We start from the raw sequence: 18347 nt of genomic DNA, 5'->3' as shown, positions 1-18347 counted from the left end.
TGTAAACAGACCTTGACAGCTTGCAGGTACCAGCATATTGCACTAAGGGTGAGCTTCAAACGATATTTGTTTTAATGTGAATATTTTAAAAAAATCATGCATAAAAATGACATATTGCAGTGTTATAAGACTGGTAAATGGCATTTTAAACATTATATTTAGCTGAACGATAGCTGAATTTGTGGGTAGTATAAATGTGGACTACACAGGAAAATATATAATATCCTAAGGAAATGGTGGTTACCTAAGGTGTCCTTTACAAAAAATACCTGGCTTGTCTTTTATTTCCAACTGAAAACAGCAGCCATGGTGTCTTCAGAGTCGACTTTTCCTTTAAGTGACATTCAAATTCCAAGGCCAAACCTGTAAAAATGTCTCCTGCTCTAACACCGACTCGATGTTGGGGGGGACGATCGGGTCCCCGATGGGACCTCTCGCGACGGCAGGGATATTGGGCCGTGTCGGTACCACGGGGAGCCGCTGGCAGGATGCTTCAGCCAGCCAGAATTGCACCGGCTGGAGCGTGAGAGGCAAAGCAGCCATGCCACTGCTAATCTACCAGCAGGCTAATAAGCGATCTTGGATTATAGGTAAGGCACGGTGTCACGTTAGCCCGTTCAAATTGCTTCCATGATGGAGCCACTACCTCTTCGCAGTGCCGCATCTCATCGCGGTGGGTGTTCCAGCCTGGGTCTGTGCACGCTCAGTGCCTTCTCATGCACTCCCCTGCACAGTGCACAAATCGCACGCAGATTATTAATTTGTTTTATTTAGTCCGTTACTGACTTATGAATATGAATTCAGCAAAATGCTGTGGAGTTTGTAGTTCAGCATGGATGTCACTTTTCGCCGGGAAAGGTGCAATATAGTAGTGTGTCTCTGTGAGTAAATGAGGTCTGTACTTGGGTGCAGACCCTCTCCCCCCCGACAAAATCCACCACGGGAGCAAGCGACACTTTGCCTCCTCTGTGCTTAACCCTGTTTCACAGAAACCGGCTTCGATCTGCAAGGGGTGCAGCTGCTTCCCCATGTAAACACATCCGAGCCCTAACAAAATACTAGGTGGTAGCACGTGTGGGTTCAAAGGGAGAGGGCTCCAAACGTGGCTATACCACTCCTGAGCTGACAGGCAGAAAACTCTGCCCGCCCTCGGCTGGGTGGGCTCTGGGGGCACGGCAAGATGGTGGTTCATCTCGACGTTGCTCTCACAGCATGTTGCAGACAGGCCCTGACAGGCCCCGGGCAGCCAGAGCCGCGCACAGGGCGCGTTCGTAAGGCACGGCCAGATCAGAGCTTAGTTTTTCTTCTCCCTCTATGGCTATACACAGGCCGTACCATATTTTTAAGGGTAAATGTTGTTTATTTTCCCCTGCAGCTGTGTCCCAAAAGGGGGAGGCAGGGCAGTCACACACTCTGTACTGCCTTAGCTTTATAGCAGCTAGAGGAATTTTTTTTTTAATTGTAAAAAATAAGGCATAATTTTATTTTTAAATGGAGTCCAAGAAAAGCGACTTTCAACCTCCGGGTGGCAAGTTTAAAAGCAACCACTCTCTAATGCAAATGGTTTCCTGGCTTGTCTCCTGGATTCACCTGCTGTAATGCAAATCCCTTAGGAGGCAGAAAGGTGTAAACACAGCTGTGAGATGCTCCGGCTGCTGGGGAGAGGCAGGAAGGAAAGCGTTAAACGCCGAGGGTGAACAGCACCCGATTTGTTACCTAGTCAGCAGGGCAGAGAGGATCCCGCAGATAAACCCAGCCTCGAAGCTTCTCCCCAGCTCAACTGGTTATTGCTCGGTGGCAGCTCTTACTCACCTGAATCTAGGTGGAGCTCCCTCCCTCCCTCCACCCCTCCTTCCCTGCCGTGTCCCTCCTCATTAAAAAGCTTTTCTCAACCATCTGCACACGCGCTCGCAGGTCCCGGCGCTCGCTTTCCAGGGGCTTTGCAGAAGCACCCTTCGCTTCGCGTCCTTGAGTCCGTGGCAGAGACGGCCACCCTCGTCCCGTCAGCCTCCCCCTGCCCTGGAAGATGGTGAAGTACGGCCTGGACTACACGCGGTGCAGATGGATCCTGCCCCTGCTCCTGGGCATAGGCGTCATCTTTGGTATCATTGCGCTGGCGGGCAGGGGCTGGCTGGAGTCGCAGACCTTGCCCTACATGCACCAAGCGTCGTTATGGGAGAGCTGCAAGAGGTCTGAGCAGGGTGGGGAATGGACCTGCGAGTCCCTCATGGGTTACGGTAAGCGCCTGCAAGGGTGGTGGGGAGCAGTCTCTGAAGCAGTGGGTCAAGCCTCCGAGCTCATCTTCCATCAGCCTTCCTAACCATATCGCCTAATATCTGGCATTTTTATATGAGGTTATGGGCAATAGGGACTGCCAGTGAAATACATCAAGGCTTTTGACTAACAGGATGAAGAAGAAAAATGTCCTGACCCCTGTGCAGAAAGAAACCTGGTTGCTTTAGATGGTGGGTTGCACAGTGAAAAAAACCACACATGGTAATGTACCAGTGCAGAAAATATTACAGTATTTAAGGTTTTCTTCCTCTCTTAGAAGAAGCTAGTAACCTCTTCTCACTAATCGCTGCTTTCCAAAACTTAAGAGCTACTGCTGATCTAATGTCCAAACAGCAAGTTGCACGGGTAAGCCCAGCATTGGTGTGATAAGCCAGTCCTGAGTGCCCGCAAGAAATGGGGAGGTAAAAATGTAAGATGGTAGGAAGATATTCGCAGGGAGTGTCAGGCTGCAGAATGCTGCCCTGAAACTGCTCCGGTAGGTGGGTCATGTGAAAGACTCTCCTTCTGATTCTGAAAGAAAGCTTTAAAAGATGAAAGAATTTCTTGTTTGTACTGAGTTTTTTGTTAAGTATGCTATTAAACATGTTGACCCAGGTGCAACCTTGAGCTTGAAAAGATGTAAACCACGGAGTCTGGGAAATAGGCCAACAGAAGGTTCACTCTAGATGTGCCCTTTTTCTTTTTCTTTTTTTTTTTTCTCCTGTGTATCTGCTATTAGCCATAGTCTGAAATTATTGTGAGTGATGAGCTGTTAGCCTGAGCCAGGAGGAAAGTTCAAGTGTTCTTACAGTTTATGCTAATTAAAATTAAAAGGAAGAGCATTTTCTCTAAGGCTCAGAATCTCAGCTGCTCTTGTTGAAAATGAGTGTAAAAACACTTGCAGAAGCAGTCTCAGGGATCATTTATTAAAACTTTTCCAAATTGTTCCTGAAAGTTTATTATCTATGGCCAAACTCTACCTGCTATGCACAAAATTCAGGCCTCTCTGAGTGCAGGGCTCCAGGACAAGACTGGCTCCATCCAGCATCACGCCCAGTCCTGCCCTCAGAGCTCCTGCGTCAGCTGTGTGGCTGGGCATAGACCAAGCCAGTTTGCTGCCGCTGGTACATGGCGCTGGAGAGCAGGAGAGAGACCGTGGTGCTTAGCAAGGGGCTTCTTTAGAGAAGTTTCCATGAAAAGTGAGCCCTTGTCTTGATCGCCAGGTTAGGCACTACCCGTGTCATGAATGCCAGCTTTAACTGGACAGAAAATATTTAGAAGTTTCACCTTGCTTCTCTTGATAATGCAAGAGAAGTATCACCTTGCTTCTAGGTCCTACATGGTTGGTTGGCATTTCACTTCCTTCCTTACCCTGCCTCACTCTTAAATGCTTAAATTCTGCAGTTGTATGCAGTTTCCCACAGGACTGCATCTACAGACAAACCAGAGAGGTCATCCTCTATGTGGACTATCCTGCAATGTTTGGGGTTACCATGAATCACATCCACAATAAGTCCAGCACTTCTAACACGTTAGAAATGTTGGACTTAGTACAGACATGAAGAATATTCTCCAGCGTGTACATTGGAGAGTCAGTTGATGCTTCTGAAAGCATTAGAAACGCTCTTCATGTGCTGCATAGCTGCATTACGCTCTCAATGGGCACGCTTCTATCATTTGACCTCTTCAAGCTTACTAAATACCCAGAAAACCTAAGCAAATTCTCAAAATCCCCCTGGACAAAATTTCCAGATGGAAAAGGAAGATCCATCTGGGACAATGGAGTCATTTAGCCAATGGGAGAATATGTAAAGCCTGTATGTAAAAAATGTGTACATAGGCCAAGTGACAGTGGCTTACGCTGCCAGGCTTCTGCGTCTACAAGATTATGCCACTACAATGTAGATCCTGGCCATTACAGAGGTGGGTTACCCCTGAACCATAGGAGAGCTGTAGATCTGACCATTAAGGATTCAAACTCATGTCACTGTCCTGATCCTTTCCAGCTCCTTCCTTCAGACACCTCTCCAGAGGTGGGATGTGTTCAGATCCAATACTGTCCTTTGGTTTTCCTATCATTCTGTCTTTGCTCAGTAGGTGTGGCGTTGGGATTTTTCTTCTGGGGCTCCTGCCTTTCCTCACACAGGGTGCAGGTGCCTGATGATGGTCTTGGATTCCTCCCAAAAGACCAGACCATGAGACAGCATCTCACTTGTGAGCATCCAGGTCTCGTGTTGAGCCTGATTTTCAGTGCTGAAACACAGGATTTTAATAATTCTGGAATTACATTTAACCACACTGCTCCAGAAAGGTCATAGAAAACAAGAATTCAGCATCATGTTCTGTGGGATGTTTGACTTTGTCTTGTGCCAAGCTAAACAGTGCTGGGTAAACAAAGAGTAGTTACACGCCTTCCGGAGCAGAGAGACAAAAGATGTGATGTAATCAGAAAGGACAGAAGTGTTTTACATCTTTCTGGAGATGAACTCCTTCTCTTCCCTCTCTATTCCACAGTTCCCATCTCCTTTCCTCTGGGCTTTACTCCCAGTTTCCCTGCCTAATCTGCCGCAGGCTTGGTTGTTTCTGAAATTCAGTCTTCCTGCAGGGATGGTTTCATTGACATACCTGATACGCATGTGTACCCCAGCAGCTGCCAGCAAATATTCTCAACATGACTTGGACAGTGTAGCTATTTTAATCCACTACAGACATCTTCATCCTATCATAATTAGATAAAATTGTAATGTTCTTGCAAGTTGTTCAACATAATGCGCAAATTAAAATTAAATTCTCCACCTGCATTATTTGTAATTCCCCTTGAATCTCTGCTGTTTGGCTTAACATATGTATATACACAGACAGAAGACAAAAAGCCAACATCATTGACGTCAGTCAGTTTGAAAGGGAAGAAGGTTGAATGTTTTGTTGGTCACACCAGTGGAGTTTGGTGTCTCTGAATAGTTGCTTAAGCTGGCAGAATTCAAAACCTCACAGGGAAGAGAAGATGCCTGCACAATTTTTTTTTTGAAAGCCAGGAGAATAAATCCACTGGTGCAGTTATCTCCTGTGAAAGCATCTACACACTCTAGGCCTTCTGCAAAGTTTATGAACTCTGTAGAGTAAGAATATGCAGAGTTAATTCACTCTATCTTCTCCAAGAGTTCAGATCTTCTGCTTTAACCATATGACAGTGATCTAGACTTTATCAGAAGTCTTTTGCTTTTCAAGCATATTTAGCTCAAATAAATAGTGTTTTCTAGGGAAAAATATCTCATGCATTAGGACACTTACTAGAAACAAATGGAGTTTAAGATGATGAATTGAGAGATGCAAACTGTAGCTCTGCAAAGTCCTGGCACTTGGCATAAATCAGGGTCTCAGGCTTATAATGTTCTTGAACCTTTACAAAGACAGAGACAACAACTTTTTGGATAGATAATGAGCACAGTGTGGAATGTATCTGGCTGCGACATGGCTGAGCTTGTAAAGAAAATGGAGCGGTTAAATCCCTTCATGAAGCTAGCACAGCACTCCTTTGTTTTTCTTGAATTTTGGATATATAACCGCTTGACGAAGGTGTGCCTCACAGACCTGAGACACTTTTTCAGTATGTAATTTATTCCACTGCAGGCTTCGAAGGTGTTTAAACATGTGTGGCATTGGTTGGGGGAAAAGAACAGATTTTATTTTATTAGTCCCAACATGATGTACAATAAGATGAAAAATTCGTGGCTACACTTGTCCCATCTTATGTTCCACCCAGCCCTGCAGCTCTTCCACGTGCAGATGCTGCCATCAAAATAACTGCAAGCTTAAAGCTCCAAATTTAGGTTGAAGTGGTCGGCTCGTTTGCATGGTGCAAACAGGGATCTTGGGAGAAAAAAAAATCAGGAAAAAGCATTTCCACCTGACAAGTGGAATCCAGATCTTCAGTTATTTTCACACGATAGTATCCAATTACAGCTTTTTCCTAGGATGTATGGAGGGTTTAGTGGCTGTGGAGATCAGTGCAGAGATGAATAATTTTGCCGTCTGGAAAGGACACCTTCTGGCATCTTGTCATCCAAGCAAATAATGGGTAACTATGTTCTAGCTCATTCCAGTTTTATTTTGGTCCGTGAATATTAATGTAATACTGAAAGATAGGATGGCTAGTATAGTATGATTATAACGAACAAAAATTACTTCAAATACGGCAGCAGATGAGTATGTCTACAGGATAAGTGAAAGCTGCAAAAGGTAATATCCTCTTGAGAAAAGAAATATTCTGCTTTAGTCTCATAAGAACTCTCTTGATGAGCAGATTTTCTTCCCTGTTTTGCCTATATCAGGCTCTGGGATCCAGCGAATCTTTTGCTATGATGAAGTGTTGTTTATTATTCTGGAGGAATAACAAAACAGAAATCACTTGCTAAAAATCCCCAGCTAATGATACCACGGCAAGGTACACGGTGTGGTCAGGATCAGTCTCCTCGCAGCAAAGGACTTCTCTTGGTACTACACCTACCACTGCCTTCGCACTGCTGGCCCCACAGCTAGTTTTCTCCCTCTGGAAAACTAACTTCTCCAGCAGACCAGTGACTCAGCACTCCTGGGGCACAGGACAGACCAGACACCAAGTTTCCCCATTGCCGCGCTGCCTACGTAAAGCTGTTTTGCCTTCCCCCGCGTTCCCATCACATCTGACAGCCGGCACCTAATCCCAGGCGTGGGGAAGCCCTCACTTGCCTCAAGCCGAAGCAAGTGCCCTGAGCAGAGTGAGATGGGATGTCCAGAGGGACGGGCTGGGAGACAGACCCTCTCAGCAGGGCCTGGGAGGAGAAGCAGGCTGTCCTGGCGGCTCTGTGGCTTCCCAGGGTGTCTGCACCTAGGAATAGAAATGAAGCGAACAAGTAACTGTGCTTTTGGAGCAGGGACCAGCTCAAGTCATGGGACTTTTATTGCAGACTTCCCCTGAAGTCAAGGTTCTGCACCTAAAGGCTTTCAGAATTTGGTGAAATTCAAGTAGGTTTGGAAAAGTGTCCTTGCAGCTGGGAAACAAAGGCTGGGGAGGTGTCTGACCAGCCCAAGGCAGCCCATGGCAGAGTCCAGGATGGAGCCCAGCTCTATGCTCTGTGCATTGCCTGGATTAGAGGGCAAACCTTGACTCCGTTGACACAGGATGAGCTGAAAACGAAAGCTTGTTGCTGTTCCTGCTGCATCGTAGCATGAGACAATTATATTTATATACAGTGATTGCTGGTAGTTTTAATGACAGTGTAAAGAGAAGGACATAATTTCCTAAGTCATCAGTCTCCTGAAAGTGTAATGTTACCTGAGACTAACCAGTGAGAAATGGGATTACAAGATCAGTTACCTAATAACATAGAATATTCAATCATTATTCAAAATTCGGAATGCTAGAAAATACAGGCTCAATTTAATGTATATAGTAATGAAAATATCACAACAATATATTTAAGGAACTCTGATGCAAGAAAGAAAGAACGAATTTGATTTTCCCCCAGCTTGTGGGAGACATTCCCTTGTTACTAAAGAGATATAAGAGAAGGGAATCAAGCCCAGAGCATTTAATTGCCATGGCAATTTCCATTCCTCATCTGCAATCGCTAACATGCTTTCTGTTGTAATTTTAGCATTTGTCCTTTTATATGTTTAGTGGCAGATTCATTTAATCAAGATCTTTTCTAAATAATAGTTATGCTCTTCAGCAATTAATTCTACAGAGAGCAATTGCAGATGGCATCCCACTGTTTATTATCCAACCTCCCTTTAAGAATTACAATTAAATTGGGTGGAAAAATAGCAATCGTGTAGAGGGCTCTCATCTCCCCATCAGGAGATATTATCTGCTGGTGTTGAGGACTTTGTGAAGATCCTCAACACTTTGCGTCATCAGGACCTTAAGTCCATGAGTGGATACCGTTCACTCACACACTGGAGGCATCTCTGCTGGAAATGTATGGAAACTTGTGGCTAAACTCTCATTTCTCTTCACCTCATCTCTCCCTCTAGCTTATTGAGGTAATCTGATACAGCAGGGCTATAATAGCCTCTCCATAGTCTGAACGGTGATAAGGACTGCAAGACGGATTTTGAATTCCACTGTAGGGTTAAACAGTCAGGTTACTTAAGCAGGAAAGCAGTTATGCAGGAAAAGAACCAAAACTCTCAAAACACTGGATTTTTTACATTTCCATATCACTTCTCACTGACAGCTTGTATTGTTCTGAGCAACCTTGAAAAGTTTGAGTCAGTGAGTATTGTAATGCTGTGTTTCTTCTTTGTCAAGCACCATTACAAGATCTCTCATCGGTCAAAAATTCCCAGGAACTCAAGCTGGTTGTGGAGTGACGATGGTAGCCTATGTCCCAGAGGTTTCTGGCTTCCTTCTACTGGTACTAAATAACACTTCAGATCACACACAGTCCTGCTGCAGTACTAATCTGTAACTGGATACCTCTAATGTCACCTATTATGTTGAATATGCACACTGTGCCCAAATCAGTACCATTTCTGCGTATATGTTGGGTGGTTGGGTTTTTTTGCAAATGGTAAAATTTTGCTTCTAGCAGAAAATTAGATCTAGATTCACAGCTGCTCTCTATCAGAAAGAAACTCCCTAGTGCAAAAGGCAACTTTCACCAAGGTTTCAGAACAAAGTTTGCTCACAGCATGAAAACTTTGGATCAAGGGTGAGAACAATACTTGGTGCATATGGAAATGGGTTATAAATTCAGTGTTCTTCAGCCTCAAATGGCCCTGGGAAAATAAAAATTTAAACGAGCTTTTTGGAAAGGTTCCACTCCTCTGTTTCGATTAAAAGCCCTAGTTCATAACCTGTGTTATCATGGAAGTTGATTCTGTTTAATTCATGTTAAATATTTTAACCTACCTTTAACTCAGAGGTAGTTTAGGGAGCAGGTACATCTTGCTGCTCTGATTAACTGAGCTTATGTACATGAACTAATTCCTCAATAACTTACGTGTTTTATTTACCTGACATTCCCAACCCCCATATACACATCCAAGTGCAAGTAATCCTGCTTTAATTTAAAATAAATAGGAAAAAATAGGAGGAAAAAATGTTATAGCATGAAAGCGTATAAGACTGAGCTTTAATCCCGAGGTGTTCTCAATGTATGCATCTGAAGATAATGTGAGATAGGGGTACTCTCTCATGAGCAAACCTTTAATTTTGAGGCACTGTGTGCACATTATTTTAATAGCTAACTTACTCCCTTGGTACTGCCTTTGATGATGGCTCTACACCCTCTGCCACTTCTACCTCCCTAGCGCTAAGTAAGCATCAGGGAGCAGCCCTCATTAATACAAGATTTGCAGAAGCCAGTTTCTAAGTCAAGCTTGTACATGCCTGGGCTTATGATGAGATGAATTTGAACCACTCCCTCAAGATGTAACTGCTCCTCCCCTCAAATTCAAGTTGGAATAGCTTCTAAGTTGAATTGCTTACCTCAGTAAGAGAAGAGGTTTGCAGAAGTACGTAATGCCTTGGATGCAGACTTTGCCTGTACGTGTTTGTGAGTGAGGTCAGTGGTGGGGAATTAACAGGTTTTTGCTTTAAAGGTGTTAAAGTCCACCAAGCCAAGCTAAGCTATCACCTTAACACTAAGCTATGGCCAAGACCATATCCTGGTCAAGACCAGACTGCTTTCTGTTAATACGTACTGTGTTTTCCTGATAGACGGCCTATGACCTATGAAAAGGTTCTTTCCCCTACTGCTGTAATCTAAAATCATTATTATGGGGTAATTGGAAGTCCTAATTCTTTCTCATTTATGTGGGACCCGCTACTAATCACCAAGAAACTTTTGCAATGACATTGTCTTACTTTGAAACTAAATAGGTCATTCTCTGCTTCCATGGCTGTCTCTTAAATAGTGGCAAGCTAAAAGCTGGTTCCTGATCACATAAAAACAGCTTGCATGTTATGAGATAATACTCTGTTATTAAATGAGAAATACGTATTAACTGCCAATGAATTCTAAAGGAGTAATACTAGGGGAAAAAGAATGGAGTTACCAAAATGGATGCCAAAGAGAAGGACCAAAATGGTGAAAGACTTCAAATTATATAAACTCATCACACAAAAAAACCCCAGAGAAAAACATCCAGTGTTGACTTCCCAAGGGAAGGATATTCAGAGAATGCAGTTGCTTTGTTTTAAGTATGATCCAGATGCAATGTAGAAGCTCAGAGAATAATACACACCCAATCATGCCTTTGATTTTTTTTCCTCATTTTATTCTGTTCATAAATTATCTATGACTAGCATGTGATTTTCTCCATTTGTATAGCCTTCCTTTGAAATTATTTTCAGTCAATAGCTTTCAGTCTGCACATACAATTTATTCATAAGAAGCTGCTTTTAATAGTTTCTAATTTATCTTGGCTGTGTACAAACACATGCACACTGGTAATTCAATGTCAGCTCATGTGATCAGCAAACACTTGCAAAGATTTCAATGTTCACTTATTTTTTTTCAAAAAAAGCACAGAGATTTCCTGTAGTTGGTATGATACAGAGTCCTGATTTCCAGCAGACAGGATTTTGCACTGTCCAGTGTCGCACAGGTAACATGAGGAATTCAGAGTCCTGGACGACAGTGGCTTGCGTATACACCAACAGCTCATAACCCTTCAGCTGGTAAATTGAGATGTGGACTACTGAGTTTGATGGGCCATTTTAGGATTCAAGCTAAGGAGGACACATGTTCTTCTGCAGACATGCTCACTTTCACACGGAAACTTTCTCAAGGAGAACAAACCAAAATGAAATGGATAAAACCAGGCCAAACTGTTCCTTTTCAAAGTGAAATATGTCCTCTGCAGAGTTCACCACACCCTGATGAAGAACGTCAGGTTGAGAAACCTAAGTGAGTTCAGCTTTGTTTCCAAAATAATGCTCTTTACCTTTAATCAGAGAGACGTAAAACAGGTTGAGCTCTGCAAACTCAGCCTAGAAACATTCTCATTATGTACAACTCAGGGATGAATCACCACCATGGCAGATTTTCGTTCTTGTAAGAATCGCTTTGTAAGACTGGAACTAGAACTGCAGGGTTTGTGTTTCTTTCCCTTGGTGGTATGAAGGATAAGAGAGCAAAATATTAGTCTGTTACACTTTCTTCCCGTCTCCCTGTTTCTTTTGAATTAAAACTATCCTTCCTAAAATCGCTGCACAATTCATTGCAGTGCCTGATGTGTTAAAAGGATCAGTCAGCAAGAACCTGTAGATAATTGTTGGTGTCTGTGAGCTGGCAATAAACATTTATTTTTCTTTCCAGTGCTAGCTGCATATTTAGCTTCGAGCCAGGAGGAAAACCTGGAGAAGCATGTTCTTATTGATCAGATTAGGAGAAGTCCTTCTGAACTCTCTGGGGTTTCTTTCAGAAAATGTCACCCAAAGAGAGAGATTCAGTAGTTTGTGTTCTTTGAGAGTACTGGATCAAGCAAGATGTGAGAACGTCATTGTGAATGTTTTACCATGTTTTGAACCACATACATGAGAAACACAGAAATTTGTATTTATCATAGGGAAGTAGACTTCACATGCTATGTTCAAGGCATGACAGCTCTTTTTTGAAGGCACTGTGTGGAGCATAAAATATGGCAGGCTAAGGAAAGACTCGATCTTGGCTCAACTTACTGCTGAGTGAGGAAGCTTATTGCCTCATATGTGGAGCACAAACAGTGTTTACACTTTTGCAAACTGGAAAACGCATGAGGGAGTAAAATCAGGAAGGCAGGAAACTGGAGACATTCCTGATACCGGATCTCTAATGAAGTCCATCAGCTTCCCTATGGTTGCAGTTAGAAATAGGATATTCAGAGTGTGTTCAGATGGTGCAATACAAGAGGTAGTCATGCAGCCTCTAAACTGTGTTAGCTTTAATAGCAGGGTAATAAAGCTGCGTTGTTATTGTACACTGTCTCAGCTAATTATTTTGCTCATAAGCTACAGTGAGCTCTGTACTAGCACAGGTAGACTCTTTCTGGTCTCTAAAGTAGCTCAAGGTTCTCCTGACACAGCAGGGAATCTTAGAAGGCAGGCACTTATTTTCACTTTCCAGTAGTCACATATTACTGCATTCACTGTGGGAAGTCTGGACTCTCACAAATTGATGTACAAAACCCTGTAAGTAGAAGCACTGTCCTTGCTCTGCTTTAGATAGGCATGAAAACGTGGGTTCCTTTTGCCTCTTTAGGGTAGCAAGGTCTTGTTTTAAGACAAAATTGCTCAGAAAATTGCCAGCTAGAAGGACTTTTCAAGAACGGACGGCGTGTATCTTCCTACAAATCCTTTCATAGTGTTCATTGGTGTTCTTTCAACTGCTAGAGGAGCTGAAAAAGGAAGAAATAGGACCAACATTAGTGTGTTACAGGATCCTGCTGGTAGTCAAGGACACTCTCACGTCAACACACGTGTTTTTTTTCTCATAAGCACATTTTAACCCGTAAGCAGCCAAAACATCACTCCCATTTTGGGGGGCTGAGAAAACAGGTCTCACAAATTGCTGAATATTTTCACAGACTCAGACTGATGTCCTGTAACACGCTGCTCCCTCTGTTTCTATTGATTTTTTGACAAGTGGGCTAGATCCTGCCAGCTTTCAACTGCCTTCTCTCTAGAGTCAAGCGTATTTTGAGTTAGTGTTCCACCTGTGATCATTCTTCAGCCTAGATTCACATTTTTAGGAAAAAGCTTTGCAGTTAGAATAATTTAATTATGCTTTTGGTTTATGTTTATGTCCTCCTGTCTGACACAAGGAGAAATAATTATCTCAGATATAGAAACAGTTGCAATTATTCCTACACATAGCTTTTCCTACCTTTTACCCTAGAAAGGTAAGGTGTTTGCACAGTGTGGTCTTAGGCTGCTGCTAACTGCTACTTTTTGTAAATGACAGATAAAGTCAGGATATTGTTCCTCAAAATAACCCCGCAGTGACTCTTCCATGCAATGCTGCTGCCTTACCTGGAGCTGCGTATTGCTTTTCTTACAATGTTGAGTTAATTTTTTTTCTCTTTTGCGAAAGCAGGAGACACAAAGTTGGCTGTTAGGTGATTAAGCAATGCCTCCTAAAGTTGTAAGCACCCTGCAACACGCATGTCTCTTCTTGCCATGTAGCCAGTGCCCGGCGGGCTGGGTGTGCACTCAAACTGCTTTCATACAGCCACAGCATTTGTAACACCACTTCGGGAAAAACACCTGGGCGAGCCTGGCGGAGGAGGGAGGTGGTGGCATGGGCAAGGTGCCACCACACATGGCTGTGGCCACCAGGCACTGCCCCCTGAGACCCCAGCCCAGGCGATGCTCCCACCTTGGGGGACAGTGCTGTGCCATCAGCTCATTTTGGGAAGCAAGGCTGAGCTTTGGCAGACTGTCCGTCTGCTGCTCGCAGCAGCGGCGGTGGCAGTGGGTGAGATGAAACCCCCAGGTCTTGTGGTGCCTCAGCACTCTCGGGGTGGGCGGCTGCGCTCTGAGTCTGCTCTGGGCAGTGACACCCTTTTGCCCAGGAGTTTTGCACCTAACCACAACTGGTTGTGCACCTAACAAAAAACATCACATCTAGATGTCCTTGTCATTTCCCTCTTCTGCCGGAAGCTAAAACACTCGTATCCAAGAGCAGTGAGGTCACTGATGCTGAGCAACTTCTTTTATGGTCAGGTGCCCCTTTTTTTGCCATTTTAGAGGGGTGGCAAGAGCATCCTCAACAGGGTAAATTGAGCTGTGGCAGTACAAGAAATTCCTGTTCCTGGCTGTTTCCTTTCATACTCTGCCTGAGGTGCTGCCCTCCCACCCGTGTCTCCGTGTTGCATGCTCTACCTCCAAGCCTCCTGTAAACTCCCCAAGAGAAGGCTTTGGGCTAAAATGCTGGGCTGAGAAGCTGAGATGTAGACACATCTTTGCTGTCCCTTTGAGTCTTCCCAGGCAGCTGCCTATTTAAAGGAAAAATAATACAGCTGAAAAGCCCTTTGAGCAGGCAGAAGCTTTTTGGTATATGGGAGAAAAAAGACATGACATAAAACTGAAAACGTAGTCCAATAGCTAGAACAGACCAGGAATCATAAAGCGGGGGAGTTGGTGAAAAGCAAACAAAAAGGGAAATTGGTTTTGATGGGCTGATGGAAGGAAAAGTAGAGCTGGAAAATTCTAATCCATTTTTCTAGTCTACTAGCAGAGGTCGTTTGGGGCCTGGGGGAAGAGAGGTTGAGCACCAAGGTGTCATTCACCAGGGACAGGATGGTGGCTTTCGTGCCTGCCCGACATTGGCCAGAGGGAAGGTACTTTGCATTTTATTACTTGCATGCTTGAAGCAAACAAATTGTCAGGGTACTGGATATCAAAAATCTTAACTTACTCAGTTCCATTGGGAACTTTTACTCAACAGCATGCTCTACGTTTCAGTTGAGTTGTAATTATCAGGGTTGTTTGGGCTGTGATAACTTTTCAGCACTGCTGCTGTATATATTTGGTTAGAAGCCGACACCTTACAAACACATGGTGTAGGTGAGGGGGTGAAGTCTGTAGATGCCCAGCAGACTTTTAACTGCCTACTACATCTACATAACGCAATTTTAAATGTGTCAAAGTGGGCTTTCTACATGCAGAAAAGGAGACACTTTGAGCTCTTTGAGCAGTAGTTGCCCCTCAAGACTTAAAATATTGAATAAATAATACCTTTTTTTTCAGTTGTTATGCCAACACAATATGCTAAGATCTGACATGTTATAACATAACGTTATATAATTTGAAAGTGAAAGTATTAATATCCTGAACAAGTTTTTCAAAGATAAATGCTTCTGACTTTGAATTAAAAGCAGAAGTCCAATTTCCCTTTTACAGGTTCCAAATCTTTAGCTTAATTTAGGACACAGAGCTGAAAAGGCAGAAACCACCAAATTTTGACATTTATGGATTATTGCCATACCTTTAAATTTGCATGCCAGAGTGGTAGTTCTTCTATAAACACTTTTTTTTAAAGGAAGAATTGAATTAGTTTCAGGGACGGTCTAATTCTGCTTGTCCAGGCAAAATGCTGCTGGTTTTATGGCAGCTGCTGAGGCAACGAGATTTGTTACTGAAGGAGAGTGTCCATTCTTTACATTCCATCTTTACAGTAACTTTTATCGCAATTCTTAATTGTTAAATCTAAAGAGGAAGCTTGCCCGCAAGCCCTGTTGCATTTTCTACAAGAGGTCAAAACTGGTGTTTTTATGCAATCTGCACTTAGTGAATGATTCCTTGTGGAACTAAAACGCTCACCTCCGGGAGGACAGAAAGCTTTCCTTCTTGGGAGCTGACTTTCTTTTCACATTTGTTTAAAACAAGCATTTCATTATAGACCAGAGAAAAATACTGCAAGGGATTTTTTTGTTCCATTCTAATGTATCTTCCTTCTGATTTCAGCTTGGGGAAGAGCTGCTGCTGCCACATACCTGGTCGGCTTTATACTTCTAGTCATCTGTTTTGCTCTGGCCATCATAGCATTTGCCATTGACACGCTTCGGTTCAATTTCATACGAGGGATTGGAGGCTTGCTTTTTGTCGCTGGTAAGGCAGTATATGAAGTCAAGTTTAGCTTCTGCGGGTATATCCATACTAGAACTGGTATTTCCCTCTGCTGATTCTACACCCAGGTCTGTGCCTGAGTGCACTTGAACTCTCAATGAAAAACAACATAAAGTCTGTCAAGGCAATGGATCGACTTTCAAATCCTCCTAAACATGGGTGGGTTTAGCTACAGGTATTATGGAGGCAGGCAACGTGACGGGTGTTTGCCTAAACATTTTTTGTTTTCTCCTGTTTCTTCAGCTGTGTTCTCCATCATGGGCCTGGTCATTTATCCAGTAAAGTTCTCAACTGAAATTGACATGACAGGGATCAATATGTTCAGCTGGGCCTACGGCTTTGGCTGGACCACCGCCATTATGGAAATATGCTTGGGATTCTTCTTCTGCTGCCTTCCTAACTATGAAGATCAGATCTTGGGTAATGTGAAGCCCACATATTTTTACTCTTCCCCGTAAGCACCAGGAAAAATGCGTTCGTATTCCAGAGATATCTGACAGACTAGCTACGTTTTCCAGAATATCGTCATCAGATGTTGGTAGAAAAGGCTGGAAACTTTTCAAATGTGTGTAGAAAAATGGTACTGGCATTCTGCAATAAAGTTATCATCTACTCTATTTTGGACCTCCATATCTGATGTGGGTTGGTTAGATAAAGTCTAAACATTAAAAAACCTTGGTTTTCCTCATTCATTCCCATGAGTGGGGTGTATGTGGATTCCATTGCATCTGAAATGCATTCGTATTTCTAACTAAATTCAGAAAAACTTTTTCCAGTAAACAAAACAACATATATCATCTTCCTGAAGGAAAGCAGCTCACAAAAATCCCATTTTGTACGTATCATTTTTAACCTGAAGATTTTCCACATTTTTCAAGAAGCCAAATGCCTTTATCCACTGACTGCCAAAGTAGTAAATTAGTCAGCCAGCACTCCATAGTTTTGCTCCCATTTTTCATTCATTCACTTAAGCCATAGGGACAGGGTAAGAAAAGGACAAGAGAAAGCCCCCTGCCAAAGCCAGCACCTTGACTTTTACCCATCCATGTGGAATGTAAATATTTATTTCTGAATATTTGTAAGAGTAAGCAAAAGCCATCAGTAAATGCTTAAAAATCCTGGCACGCCGTTGCTGGGCCAGCACAGAGCAGGCAGAGGTGGAGGAGATTTTGAGCCACTCCTGCAACCTACAGACCTGGTTTGAAGAGGCTGCTGGTGTGGCTTTCTTCATGGGCATCTGCCTCTTTTATCTGCTGTATCAAAATCTATGGCTTTAAGGAGTTCTGTTATACTGGTCCAGCTCTTTTATCCAGCGTAAAAGGGTCAGGAAGGACTTAAGCAGAGGTATGATTCCCGTACACATCAGGAACGGACCTGGAGTAGTGTGAATGTAGGTATCAAACATTTGTTAAAAGGCCCCTTTTGCACTGGTTTGCTGTTCATAAGTATTTTAAAAGTGGAAAGTGTATACTGTCATACATAGTGTAAAATGCATAAATGGCCCTTACCATCTCATAGTTAGGCTTTCATAGAGAAAATGACATCATAATCCACCTTTCAGTATTTTATACTCCACAGTGCTGCAAACCTGGATATACTGCAAGCAGTGAAGTGTACTCAAGACTCTGCTGGTTTCTGCCTTATCAATCCTAACTTTATAATATTCCATTTCTTCTCCTAAGTGAAAAAATGGATACTTCTGCTATGTGGAAAAAGACATCTCATCAAAATCCTTAGCTAGAGGATTATCAGCTTGTAACACATCTGCAGTTTTGTAACTATCTATGCTTTATGAAAAGTGCCCTGCCAAATGTTCTTTACTGCAAAGAATGAGAGGTAGAAATATTTTTTAGTAAAACCTCTGGGTAGCTAACATTAATAAAGGACTTAACCTTTTTTTTTTCAAGCAATTAACTCCATTCACTTTTATGGAGTGACTTTTAATTTTGATCAATAAACATGAGAAGTGTATCAGACCAATGGGGAGAGTATATGCAACAGGGAATAGCTAGACAAGAACTTGCAAATACATTAAGAAGATGTTTCCTAGCTGGACAGAAATTAAAATGAAATAGAATTGAGAAAGCAGTTTGTATAAAATGACTTGCAATTCTTTTTGTAAAGCTATCTGTTCAGGAAAAAATTTTCATAAATCTTTTCATTATGCTTATTATACCTAATAAATGATGGTATCTATGTATTGTTTCAAAAGTGAGTCTTAGCTTTTGTTCTCTACTAAGAGCGAGGAGTATGGAAGCCCCCAAAGCCTCTTCTCAGGCATCACCTTGGAGCACCTGGCTACGCTGCCTGGATTTGAGAGGGGAGAGTAACTTCCAAATCTAGCACCACAACAGCTTCTATTATTCTTCAATCTTATTCTGGCTGTCTCCAAGGCCTTGTTCACAAGTGCGTGAGAAGACTGGACTTGTTCTGTTTGCTTATGGGCTATGTGGAGTCAAGTAGCTATACGCACAAT

The 18347-nt window shown here is 42.9% G+C and overlaps 1 protein-coding gene across 1 annotated transcript; it reads left to right on the top strand.

Annotated features, from left to right (window-relative positions):
- Window positions 1-1911: 1911 nt before the first annotated feature.
- Window positions 1912-16493, top strand: LOC104617114 (p53 apoptosis effector related to PMP-22-like). Its single transcript, XM_010282348.1, has 3 exons — window positions 1912-2237; window positions 15710-15853; window positions 16115-16493. The coding sequence occupies exons 1-3, from the start codon at window positions 2027-2029 to the stop codon at window positions 16327-16329; spliced, it is 570 nt and encodes a 189-aa protein (XP_010280650.1). The 5' UTR covers window positions 1912-2026; the 3' UTR covers window positions 16330-16493.
- The last annotated feature ends 1854 nt before the right edge of the window (window positions 16494-18347 follow it).

This window comes from Phaethon lepturus, unplaced genomic scaffold, assembly GCF_000687285.1.
Source record: "Phaethon lepturus isolate BGI_N335 unplaced genomic scaffold, ASM68728v1 scaffold13302, whole genome shotgun sequence".
NCBI lineage: Eukaryota > Metazoa > Chordata > Aves > Phaethontiformes > Phaethontidae > Phaethon > Phaethon lepturus.
Note: the sequence above shows the minus strand (reverse complement) of the source record. Positions and strands in the feature narration are given on the sequence as shown.

What these genes read in the sequence shown, in the direction of transcription:
- LOC104617114 (XM_010282348.1), top strand. Translation starts at nt 2,027, where the DNA reads ATGGTGAAGTACGGCCTGGACTACACGCGGTGCAGATGGATCCTGCCC. An exon ending in CGAGTCCCTCATGGGTTACG is followed by an intron (nt 2,238 to 15,709) that starts GTAAGCGCCTGC and finishes TTCTGATTTCAG; the next exon opens with CTTGGGGAAGAGCTGCTGCT. An exon ending in AGGCTTGCTTTTTGTCGCTG is followed by an intron (nt 15,854 to 16,114) that starts GTAAGGCAGTAT and finishes CTGTTTCTTCAG; the next exon opens with CTGTGTTCTCCATCATGGGC.